The sequence below is a fragment of the Thermoascus crustaceus genome, assembly GCF_041956765.1.
Source record: "Thermoascus crustaceus strain CBS 181.67 unplaced genomic scaffold VTN00scaffold_5, whole genome shotgun sequence".
Lineage (NCBI taxonomy): Eukaryota > Fungi > Ascomycota > Eurotiomycetes > Eurotiales > Thermoascaceae > Thermoascus > Thermoascus crustaceus.
This window is the reverse complement of record NW_027192531.1, coordinates 339,023-350,800: the sequence shown is the minus strand read 5'-3', so window position 1 is coordinate 350,800 and position 11,778 is coordinate 339,023. Positions and strand designations below refer to the sequence as shown.

Genomic DNA, 11,778 nt, shown 5'->3' with positions numbered 1-11,778 from the left:
CTCTCTCTCTCTCTCATTTTTTTTTTTTTCTTTCCTGATGGAAACTTCCGGCCTGCTCTACGTAATAGTACGTTTATTTTAGACTGATTAGGATTACCATCTAGGCCATCGCTTTTTCAATCAATTTTGCCAAACCAGCTGCATGTTCACCACGCTATAAGAAGGCAGGACTGGTCAGCATGCGAGACGTACAATACAATTATTTCAGATAGGATGACATACCATCAAAGAGAAGTGATTTGCACCATCCACCTTTTCAACAATCACCTCCTGTCCCGGGAACAGCTCCTCCCAACCAGCAGCAGAAAAGTCAGTGCGTGGCTCGCTGAGGAATTTCATGCCCTCCGTGTCATCGGGATGGGTAGGCAGCTTCGGGATCCGCACTCCATCCATCACACTCTCCGTCGCCCAGACAATTGTCGTCTTAGGAGCCGTCCCTTCGAGTGAAGGGATAGCATAATAATTTTCCAAGACGTCAATTGTCGCGTTGGAATGCGGAATCAACCACTCGGGCGGTCCAGCGGAAGTAGTAGTAGTCTTAGGATCCCCTCCGGCAGCCTGACCGAAGACATTGAATTCTTTCAGATGGTCGTAGAACCGCTGTGGCAGCCGATCGAGTCTGCGTGGGACTGGTGAATCGATCAGGATCAAGCTGAGAACCTCCTCGCCCTGTTCAATGAGAAGCTGCGCCGCGCGGTAGGCGAAGATCCCGCCGGATGACCAGCCGCCCAGATGGTACGGACTATTGGGCTGTCGCCGACGCAACTCTGCAAGGTAAATATCAATCAGATCGTCCAGCGTCTGGCGGGACATCTCCTCAGGTGACCGGAGAAAGGGACAGTTGAGGCCAATCACGCAGGTGTCAGGGCTGATCCGTGGCAAGGCCGCGTACGATGTGCAAGATCCACAGCCGTCAGGGAATAAAAATAGGGTCTTGCGTGTGCTGCTGGGTAGGCCCTGCAGGATGACGGATGTCATTGTGGATGGAGTGTTCCGTTCACTGGGAGGTGATGTGTCTGAGTCTGAAGTCTCCAATGGAGTTGTGATACTGTCGTACTCTTCTAGTTCTTCTGTTGTTGACAAGGGAGCGGACGATTTACCGCTTGGAGTGTCAGCACACATTGAAGAGGGATGAGCGGCGAGATAGATTTCGTTGCTGGGATCGCAGATCAGAGGTTCTCTGGTATGCTCTGCTTCTTGAGGCCCACTCAAAAACATGCGCAGACTGTTGACAGTCGGACAATCGATGAACAGAGTCTCCGTCAGCTTTCTAGTATTTGTATGGACTCGCATGGTGCCAGTCAGATAAAAAGACGATCCTGGGGTCTGCCGCCGCTTTCTCCATTGCTTCAATGTCGGCAGGGTCATCACTGATAAGTGGCCAGGGACCAATGGTTCCTTTCACTCTGCTTCACCATTCTGAAACAAACAGTGATTTACAAAAGCAGAGGCTGTTTTTGCGTTTGCCGAATAGAAAAAAAAAGCCATCTAGTAGGGATACCCTAAAGAAGCAAAAATAAAAGGCTCGCCAGGGAACATTGGGATGTGCATGTTCGATCGTGAATCGAACATTGTTGCACCGTGATCAGGGAACCTGAAATACTGCTTCCAGTCTGTTCAATGTATTGAGATTCGAAGAAACAATATATGTTTAGTATAGACTTGGCTCCGGGCCATTTTAGGGCTAGCGATAATGAGGGGTCTTTTCCAAGTATGAGGGTTGAGCGACTACTCCGTCGTAGATGATTTAGGCCATCAGTTCTTCTAAGCGCCAATCATGAACGCAGATCCCCACTGTTCCTTTGGAAGCCGATGGATGCCGTCGGGGAAAAGCAAAGAATTAATAATGGCTTTGCGAATAATACAAAACGAGGTTGCTAGTGATACCTAGGTACCTGTCTCTGGTTCCATCAACAGAATTAGGTAGTGCCTGCATGGGTTGCAGTAGGGTCAAGTTTGGACTCCGAATGTTGCAGATGGCTCTTCCCAACTCTGACGACTCTTGTCAATTAATGATTCTATATTTCGACCTTCTCACCAATTCATAAGTTAGGTACCTGGCAAACGCTACAGCCACTGCACCGCGACTTGCCGTATTCCCTCCAAGGGTTACATATCGGACATTGAATCCAATCTCTTGCTATCGCCGTTACTGATCTTGATGGCAAAAATAACAGTCATAACTGTTTCTATGTCTAAGCAGACCGGCAGGAAAAGAAAACACATGTTTAGGTTATGGACATGTCGCATACGTGAGGAATCGCGCGCTAGGCCCGAGGCAGCATAGTCGGCGAGCCTCACCTCCGATAAGACACTGAGATATGGTGAAAGACACCACCTGCTTCACCTGAACACCTCTCTCGCTTGTACTTGACTTGTCTGGCACAGTGTGACTCGTTTGAAAATGGCCTCGCAGCCAGATTTAGCCCCGCAGTGCGCAGAGGGAGCAGCCAGTGCGTCAAGTCCTGCTGACAAACCACTCCAGAAGTACTCGTGCTCCATGTGCGCTCGGCGGAAGATCAAATGCGATCGTCGAGAACCATGCTCATCCTGTATCAAGACGCACTCTCAGTGCCTTTACATTGCTCCACCTCCATCTAGGAGGCATAAAGCGAGAAGTGACCACAAGTACTCCCGTCACGAAGGTCATTATAATTCCAATTGCATCTAGTCGAACACTCAGCCATCGTCGGTTCGCAAAGGTCAAATAATAGGCGCTATCCATGTTATCGATTGCATCGTTGAGCCTTCTTATGTACTGTTCGCCCACTCCATATGCACGGATTGTTGAAGTCCCATAGATGGCCTCGTTGAACCGAGAGAATACGACACTTCGCAAAACAGCCTCGTGTCTCTTGAGTTCTCTTGCCGAAGCACGGCTGCCGAAGAAACATATACCACAAACAGAGGGACCAGAGCAACGACAAACCAGTAATAGTAGGCAATGATGAGGATAAAGACCAAAACTACCATTGCAATCGTCATGCTGGCCAGTCGCATGGCGTCGGTGAGGTTATTGTCCACTGTGTCAATGTCTTTGGCGAAACGATTCATCACGCGTCCCAGCGGGGTAGTGTCATAAAACGACATGGGCGCACGAAGAACCCGCTGCATTGCTTGATGAAGGAGCCTTTTGCTCGTCTCCGTTCCGTGGATAAGGCCACCGAGAACAAGAACAGCGTTAGAGCTTGAGTCACACCCAAGGCGACATAGATGCCAATCTGCCATTGAATGTCAGTCTTCCTACATTCTCAAGGCCTCTCACATGTGAAGTTAAGCAACTTACATATTTCCCAGTGGGGAATCCAAGTTTGTCAGAGGTCCACCAAGTCAACCATAGGTTTGTCACGATATGAGGTCCCTGAGCGACGATCAAGAAAAGGAAGATCAAAGGCAGGACCAGGACGGATCCGGATGCCTTGAAGTATCTGTAGTAAACCTTCAGTCCTACATTCTCTGATGCTCTTTCTTCCTCCTGCATCAACGAGTCCTCCGAATCTTCTGCAGGTTTTTCGGCAGCCACGTCGGCAGAATCATCAACCTCCTTTGCTGCGGCACTGTCCTGCTGGTCAACATCAACCGTTGCCATCATTGTTCGGAACTCCTCGTTGTGCGCCATAAGATTGTCGAACGTATCGAATGCGCCGATCTTTCCATCATTCATCGTAACGATGCGATCACAACGGTTCAGTATGTGAAGCTGGTGCGTGGCAAGGATCCGACATTTGTCTTTGAGAAGGCCAAGGATAGGATGCGATCATCCATCAACATGATTTGCGCATCGGAGTAAATGGCGCGGGCAAGATTCACACGCTGCTTCTGCCCGCCCGAGAGATTGATACTTCGTTCCCCGATTTCAGTGAACCGACCATGTGGAAGGATATCTAGATCGTGGCGGAGCGAGCACGCATCTACCACCTGGTCAAATCGTCACTCATCCAATTCTCTACCAAAAACATATTATCCTGGACGGTGGCATTCTGCATCCAGGCAGACTGGGGACAGTATGCCCTTGAGCCCCCGATGGTGGCAGATCCGCTATTCTGGCACATGTCTCCTGCCAAAGCGGCAAGGAGAGAACTCTTTCCCGAGCCAACGCCTCCAACGACACCAACAATCTCCCTTCGGCCAATGGTGATATTGATATCTGTAATTTTGAAAGGCTCCGGCTCCGGCTCTGACTCATCTGCAGCCTTGTCGGCTATCTCGAATGTCAATCCGGCGGCTTGTCCTTTCTTTGCCGCCTTCTTGTCGTTTTTCTTCTGCTGCATCCGCTGTCTAGCCGTCGCCGACGCTTTTGCTTCTTCATCTGTTTCCCTGGACATGGCTCGTTCCCAGGTAAACTCTGCGTGACTGATGTTGATCGCATCCGCGGCATCCTCCACAAGCTCCATCGATTCAATCCGGCTGATGGACGATACGGCATCTGTGGCCAAGCCAATGACCATGGGAAGGAGGTTCAAGGGTAACCGTAATTGGTTGAAGAGCGTCAGCGATGAGAATATGGTGGCCGGATCCAGAGCATGCTTTGACAAAGAATATATGATGAACGCCAGCATTGAGGCAAAGACGGGAATTGATATTCCGACGGAGTTTATTGCGTTCCTCGTGGCCAGAAGAATCTGAATGGATCTGATCTCACTGAGCCGGATGTCTGCTATACGGCTTAAGAAATCCATCTCCCACGCATAGTATTTGACGAACCGTATCGCCTGGAGGACTTCCTGGGTCAGGCTGACCCTTTTATCTGTCAAATTGTTGATACTTTCAAACAACAGGCGAACGACAATGCCCATAATTGGGACGGAGAGCAGAAACAGACCGATCCCCGGCAAAGCGCTGTAAGTCAGATTGATGATGAGCAGTACCATGGTAACGATGATGGCCACAGGGTATGACCAAGCCAGCCAGCCGGATGCTTGGTCAATGCGATATGTATCCGTCGACATAAGGTTGACGATCCGACCATTGCTCCACCCATCCTTCATTTGTCAATGCTATCTGTGATCGACTTCGGAGCCGTAGCCGCATTATCCGTATCACAGGAACCATGGCCCTGAGTGCTACTTGTATCAACGAGGTCGAACGGAACATTCCACCGTTGGGGATTGCAGTCCAGGGAAGAATTAGTGTCAAAGATGGTTATTTTCGTTTATACGAAGCTGGTATTAAAACATCGTACTCCATATAGCTTAATCCCTGCACGAAGCTTTGGCCAAGGATCATACAATCAAAAAAAGTCCAATGAGAATGGTCAGAGCAAATATCTAGATAAAAGGGAAAGTCAGTATCCGGGAGTGTTCATGATAGTAGCAGCTAGCATGGATTATGTGTAAACAGTACTGTAAGCGTCAATCGCTCAACCTTCTCTTACTCCATTTGTCATTAGCAGCGGAATTTTATTACCAAAAACTGCATAAGAGACACTGATACGCTGCTATACTTTCTATATTGGGGCTGTGAAGGTACCGGCGCAGGTGCGCGCAACTAGTTGAGCAAGAAAAAAAAGAGAGAGAGAGAGAGAGAGAGAGAGAGAGAGCCTCAAGACAAGCATTGATGTTCAATCTTCGCCCTGTTGTTCGATGTTCGAGTTGGTCGACTTGCTGAGGGATGGCATTATGATGTCTTTCTCTCAATGTCAGATTAGTTCTATGCTCTGTATCTTCATTCCAGCAGGCATTCTCTTCAGGCCATTAATCCTTCCACGTAAGCATGGCTGACCAGCGCGTAGCGTTCACCGCGCTCCTCGAGAACATAAGGCACCCAGCCGCCCCCAAGGATGGCAACAACGTGACCCTCTCTTACCTCACCCACGGGCGCATGTCCGAAATATCCATTCCCAGTGGCAAACACACACTGTCTCGAGTTCAAGATGGATGGAACGGGAGAGATGCTGGAGACAGAGGTCTCTCAAGAACTTCCCCGTGGATATATTGGCAGATCGCAGCACCAATCCCGCCTTGATCCATGCTCCATAGCATTTTGGAAGTGCTCCGATACCTTCCCCTCGCTGTCTTCGCCTCATCGATGAAGTATAAAGCCAGGCAAGAAATAAATCATTCTCCAGGAGGGACTGGCTTAGACGAGCGGAGTCGAGCAACAGGGTTCATGATGGACCAAAAGGCTCGTTATCCAGACGACTTGCACATGTATCTCCAAGTTCGGAGAGTATATCCAGAAGCATAGATGGACATTCTTGAAGGGTCGTGAGCAATACAAACGCATTAGCCAGGTTGTGAAGTACCTGGTCCTGTGCAGTCTCTGCGGGGAAGGCTTTGGCGTGTTTTTCTTTGGGATCTTCACCGATGTACCTGCCAAAGAGGCTCTTGTTCTGTCGTTTGAAAAGGGCGTCCGGATTTTCTACCAGCTGTAGAAAATGTGTGGCATCATCATCAGAAACTAAAGGAGAAACGTACTCTACCCTGTCGAGGACATGAGCATCCAAACGCAGGGAACCTTCAGAGATTGAATAGTTCCCCGGAATCAGTCAACTGAACACCGAGCTAAAGTACTCTGTTGCATAATCATTGGTGTGACAGGTCCATTCACGAACCCAAGTTGGAAGTCAAAGGACTCTCTGGCCTAGAACAGACTTGTTGCCACATAGGTACAGGTCATTTCGCTCCTTAATGATAGAAGAAGCAACATTGACGAATAGCTCTTCGATACTTTGATTACGTAGGTTGTTAAGAAGCCGGTGAATTGGTGGCGTCTTGACAAGTTTCAGCGCAGCATAGATGTGATCATGCGGTCGAGCCTCCTTCGAGTATGTGAATGTTGCCAGGACCGAGGCGAGGTCCGAAGAGAACTGTGGATCTCTGATCGCTCTCTGGCATCTCTCACACCCTAAATAGCGCCGTACGAGGCATCTGGATCTGATGCCATATGTGGCTTAAAGGCGAAAATTTGACGACCCAAGTAGGCAGCCCAGAAAACGGACCATGGCATATTAGATTTTCCGCGAAACACGTTCACTTCAGCCGCTGCAGCGACTTCTTCAACAATCCATGCTCTCTCAAGATAGGAATTGGAGAGGATACCATCGATCTCAGTCCAAAGCCTGTCGTCATTAAACCTGAAAATAGCATCGTCACCAAGGGAACCATGGCGTGGCAGTCTATACATCTTCGGGCCCTTGCGACTGAAGGAGAAACAGAAAAAGTCCTGTCCGTTCAGGAAGAGGGAGCAGTCACTTGGTCTTTCCTTCATGGCAAATGGGGAGATATTGTCACCTTTCATACCAGCGCCGTTGCGTTCACGACAGATGATGTACGCCAAGGAGTCCATGACCTCAAAGGCAGTCTTGGTCACCGGATTCTCTTTTCCCAGCCAGATAATAACCGACGTAGCTTTGGAGTAGATGCTAAACATCAGGTCAATCTCGGTGTTGTCCTGGTTAAAGCAGAAGCGATCGACCCAGAGTAACCTCGCTCTATCAGGATACCGGAGAGCACGCAGCGCTTCAAAGAGATGGTTTGAGATTCCTGACGACTGACGTATCGCATTTGACCTCGTATCCTCCTTCTTCCGACCTCCATTCGTACGAGATTGCTTCATAGTCGGGTGGTGAGTGCAAATCGCCATGGCGAAGACGACAGGTGACATCTGCCGAGTCGTCTTTGGCGGCCTCAAGCTGGAGCAACTGGAGGTCCAAAACTTTTCCACTACACTCTCTTTTCGGAACAGGTTTTGTAATTTCTTCTGACGAAATGTGCAATGCGTCCACTGACAGAAAGAGAAGTGTTCTCAGAATTTCGTCAATCTGCACAACGACGAAATTTCTACCTAGCTGACACAATGTGGCAGAGAGATGCCTAACTCAGCCTCGCTTGGTCGAGTGCGGCGAGGCTGTTGACAGAGTAGCCTTATGGCCACTAAGAAATCAAAGAAGACTAAAGGCCTGTATAGCCTTGAAGGGCACTAACTCTCACATCCATGCATGAAGCAGTTGTCCAGCTCCTGCTGGAGAAGAGAGCCGATACAGATGCCAAGAAGACAGCCCTAGCCATACAATACGAGTACATAACTCCGGTGCCACGCCACGGCGAGAGAAAGAGATAGGGAGAGAGAGTACTTTCTTTCTTTTTCTTTGTCGATGCCCCACCCCCCCCCCCCTCCCGCTCTTGAGATCCATTCAGAAGTACAGTACATCACCAGGTCAGGTGCTCCGGGAATAGGCCGGGGATAGGGTAATATGAATACATGGATGGACCAAACAGAAGACGTCAACAGAATAGAATAGTTCCCGTAGAGCAAGACAGAACAAACTAAACTAGGAAGTTTCCTACGTTTTGAAAACCAATCGAGCTAAAGTTTATTATTATGTGAAGAGCCGGATCTTCTCAGCTGATCCTGATCCTTCCCTGTCTACTGTATGAATTTCTTGATAACTTCTAAGTATCTAAGGATAGAGTATATGTCTACATATCGTCTCAAAGGAGAGCTTTTTTGCTGTGACATTACACGGACAGTACATACGTGTATCTATGGAATGTCCTCAGCTCGACTTTCTTAACACTACTATCATCAATTGCCATTTATCGAAAGCACCATCAACCCAACCCAACCCAACCAACCAACACAAACATCACCCAATAATAAGGCAGGTTAGGGACTTAATAGTACAGTACCGTACCTAATAGTAGATACCTAGGTATATACCATGCACCATCTACTCCGTACATACATAAATACCGAGACTAGCCAGCGGATAGCGGATAGATACCCCCGTCCCCGGCCGCACCCGCGGCCCGACTGCATCGCATCGCATCGCGTTGCCTTGTCCGCCTTCTGGCCTGCATAGGTATCTGTCCGCGCTGCGCTGCGCTGCGGCTCAAGATCCAGATCCGATCCGATCGAGTCAGACAGCCAGCCACAACCACCTTAGGCAGCCAGACAGCTAATCTAGCCTCAGATTAGGTACCTACTTAGGTAGACACATGTCCATCAGAGCACCAGAGCCTCATCCTCCTCCAACCTTGACCCGCCTCATCTCCATCTCCATCTCATCGCGCCTTACCTGGCTAACTGGTTATGGTACCTATCCACGAGACCATACCAGACCTGTTCTGTCATGTCTGTCTGTCTCACCTAGACAGGGCAAGACGAGAGCAATAGAAATAGAAATAGAAATAGTAGTACAGTGCACTACCAATTAGGTAGCTAGGTACGCAGCTAGACACCGGAGAAAGCCGAAGCAAAAGCAAAAAGCAGCCATCACGATCCTACGGCATTCATTCTGCGGCGCAGCAAAGGTCCCGAGAGTTTAGACCTCCTGAGGAACTAACCAAGCTACTTCAACTATCCGTCGGTAGTAAAACGAAATCACTAACTAGATCGATAAATCGTTAACTACCTAGGTACTTAACATACTGCTGGCTTAGCTAGTAGTACTCCGTGGTTTATTTTTCGTGCTGCGCCGCTGCAGGATGCAGTTCGATTCGATACGGGATACGAGGGACAGATGCCTTAGCCCTTAGATTAGATGCCTGCATAGCTGCATACTGCATAGCATAACGTAACTCACAAGCGAGCCGCTCACCCGCCCACCCGCGCGAATACTATATAGAATCCGAAGCTTTACTATTGACCCAAAACAGCAATTATTTACAAACTCAAGAATTAGAGCGATTCGGGCATCGAGTCTGTATAAGCACCCAATCCGGGTAGAATGGCACCAATCCGGTTGCTGCAAAGCCGTTTTTGATATTCTCTGATTTGAAGGCTTCTGTACGAGCTTTGGGATAGGCTGTGAGGAAATCTAGCTTGTCAATATGATTGATGCCAAGCCGCATATTATCCTCAGCTAAGCGGCCATATGTGCGCTTTAGAACAGCAAAACAGCCAACATCAAGAGGCTGCAGGAGATGAGATGAATGTGGTGGCATGCAAATTGGTATAATATGATTTTGGGCGCAGGCGCGATCAAATTGAGGCGTTAGATAGCTTCCATGCCCATCAAGGACCAGCATCCGATATTTTTCCTTTGTCTGATCATTTGTATATGGAATAAACAGATTTTGAAGCCATGACATGCCAATCTCATCTGTAGTCCACCCATTAGGACTGATCTCAATCCTCCAGTCATGCGGCAAGGTGTCATTCTCATACCAGGCCTGGAGATGAGCCTTCCCTTTAAAAATGATATAAGGTGGTAGTGCCCATCCTGCTGAATTGACTGATTCAATAACTGTTACCCATTCCTGATTCCCAGGCTGTAAAAGAGGTGGACGACCAGATGTCTCTGCTCCAGTGACTACTCTTGCAGTGGCAATCAAGCCCATTTCAAAGCCTGTCTCATCAAAATTGTAGATATCATCATCAAGGATGCTGTATTGTTGAATAGCAGTTTGTACACACTCAAACCATTCATGGATGACCTTCAGATCCTCGCACTTGGCACGCTCATAGTTATATCTTCGTGAATATCGTGTTTTTAGGTCTTTATGGCGCTTGATAAAGTTGTAGACCCAATTCTTGCCAACATGACATTGAACATTGGATGGACTGCGCTCAGAAAGAAGAATATTGGCCATATCCTGTATAGAGGCTGGTCGAGGAGCTGCTCCACGCTGATCCAGGGCCAATATCCATTGTAGAAGTGTATCCTCTTCAGTATCAGTCAATTTATGCCCATTGGCACGTATATTGGTCCTGGCAACAGTGCCGTGGAGTCGGTCCTTTAAGAGTAGAGAAAGGAACATCATAAAGACGTGCTGCTTTGCGAATACTCAGCGGATTCTCATGATTTTTTATGGCAGATATAGCCAATAGGATTCGCCCCTCCTGATGAGCTGAATTTTTCGAATTTATACGCGCTTTTGGTGGCATGGTGGCGCGTTGAATTTGATCGATTTCTGTATAGGATTCGCGCAGGTGGTCGGGTGAGCGGCTCGCTTGTGGGTTATGTTAGCAAGCAGATCCCGACAGACAGGCACCTTAGTAAGACACCCGAGTCTAGAACTTCAGGAGCGGCCGTGATTGGTCAACACCGCCGAAACCCCCAAAAAAGGAAAAGCAAAAAGAAAAAAGAAAAAAAAAAAAAAAAAACAAAAAAAAAAAGGAAAACTGCCCTACGCGTGCGCAAGTTAAACAACGCAGACGCCACGAGCGCGCAAAAAAGTGGGGGTAGGCGCGGCTTTTGGACGTGGGTCTTTGCCAAATCCTTATTCGCAACCTGAAATCCACGGTCCCGAATTCCATTCGAGAAAGTCAAGTCTCCACATTGCCCATCAGGTAGCGCGGATCTCATGGATGGTCCGGGGTCCACTCCCGCAGATCCCCGCGCAGAAACTTAGAAGGTAGGGGGGGGGGGGGGAAACGGAATGCCGACCTGGGCCATTATTTAGAAATCGGCAAGATCAGCAGTGGCTTGAGTAAAAAGGAAAGAAGAGAAAACAAGGTTTCCAGAATTGCCAGTTTGCACCAGAACACTTTTCCGGAATAGGATTCTTCCTCGGTCTGCCGATGCAGTTCTGGTCCCTGAGTGGATGGTCGTGAAGTCACGACATGCAGCCTAAACCTGCAAGTGGGGAACACATGGGGCCCGGGCACCTCGAGGACCGTGCTTGTATGCTTGTGCGTGCAGACTTGACTTGGAGCTGTCCGGATATGGGGACTGGTCCTGGACGGGCGGATGAGTTGACAGCCATGGACAGGGAAAAGAAATCGATCTTGCATAATATAGTCTATATGCTGCACGGGAGGACGTATGCATATCCGGCTGGTCTTGACAGCTCGATCGATGGCAACAGGTCATGTGAGTCAGTCCGCATGTAT

The 11,778-nt window shown here is 48.7% G+C and overlaps 4 protein-coding genes across 4 annotated transcripts; all 4 read right to left on the bottom strand.

Moving 5' to 3' along the window:
- Window positions 1-120: 120 nt before the first annotated feature.
- VTN00DRAFT_7706 (uncharacterized protein) lies at window positions 121-1,293 on the bottom strand (the record flags this gene model as incomplete). Its single annotated transcript, XM_069434479.1, has 2 exons — window positions 121-138; window positions 223-1,293. The coding sequence occupies 2 exons, from the start codon at window positions 1,291-1,293 to the stop codon at window positions 121-123; spliced, it is 1,089 nt and encodes a 362-aa protein (XP_069285972.1).
- A 1,760-nt stretch (window positions 1,294-3,053) lies between these two features.
- On the bottom strand, window positions 3,054-3,664 carry VTN00DRAFT_7705 (uncharacterized protein; the record flags this gene model as incomplete). Its single annotated transcript, XM_069434478.1, has 2 exons — window positions 3,054-3,221; window positions 3,287-3,664. The coding sequence occupies 2 exons, from the start codon at window positions 3,662-3,664 to the stop codon at window positions 3,054-3,056; spliced, it is 546 nt and encodes a 181-aa protein (XP_069285971.1).
- A 247-nt stretch (window positions 3,665-3,911) lies between these two features.
- On the bottom strand, window positions 3,912-4,988 carry VTN00DRAFT_7704 (uncharacterized protein; the record flags this gene model as incomplete). Its single annotated transcript, XM_069434477.1, has 1 exon — window positions 3,912-4,988. The coding sequence occupies one exon, from the start codon at window positions 4,986-4,988 to the stop codon at window positions 3,912-3,914; it is 1,077 nt and encodes a 358-aa protein (XP_069285970.1).
- A 1,858-nt stretch (window positions 4,989-6,846) lies between these two features.
- VTN00DRAFT_7703 (uncharacterized protein) lies at window positions 6,847-7,584 on the bottom strand (the record flags this gene model as incomplete). Its single annotated transcript, XM_069434476.1, has 1 exon — window positions 6,847-7,584. One exon carries the CDS (start codon window positions 7,582-7,584, stop codon window positions 6,847-6,849), a length of 738 nt encoding a protein of 245 aa, XP_069285969.1.
- Window positions 7,585-11,778: the final 4,194 nt, after the last annotated feature.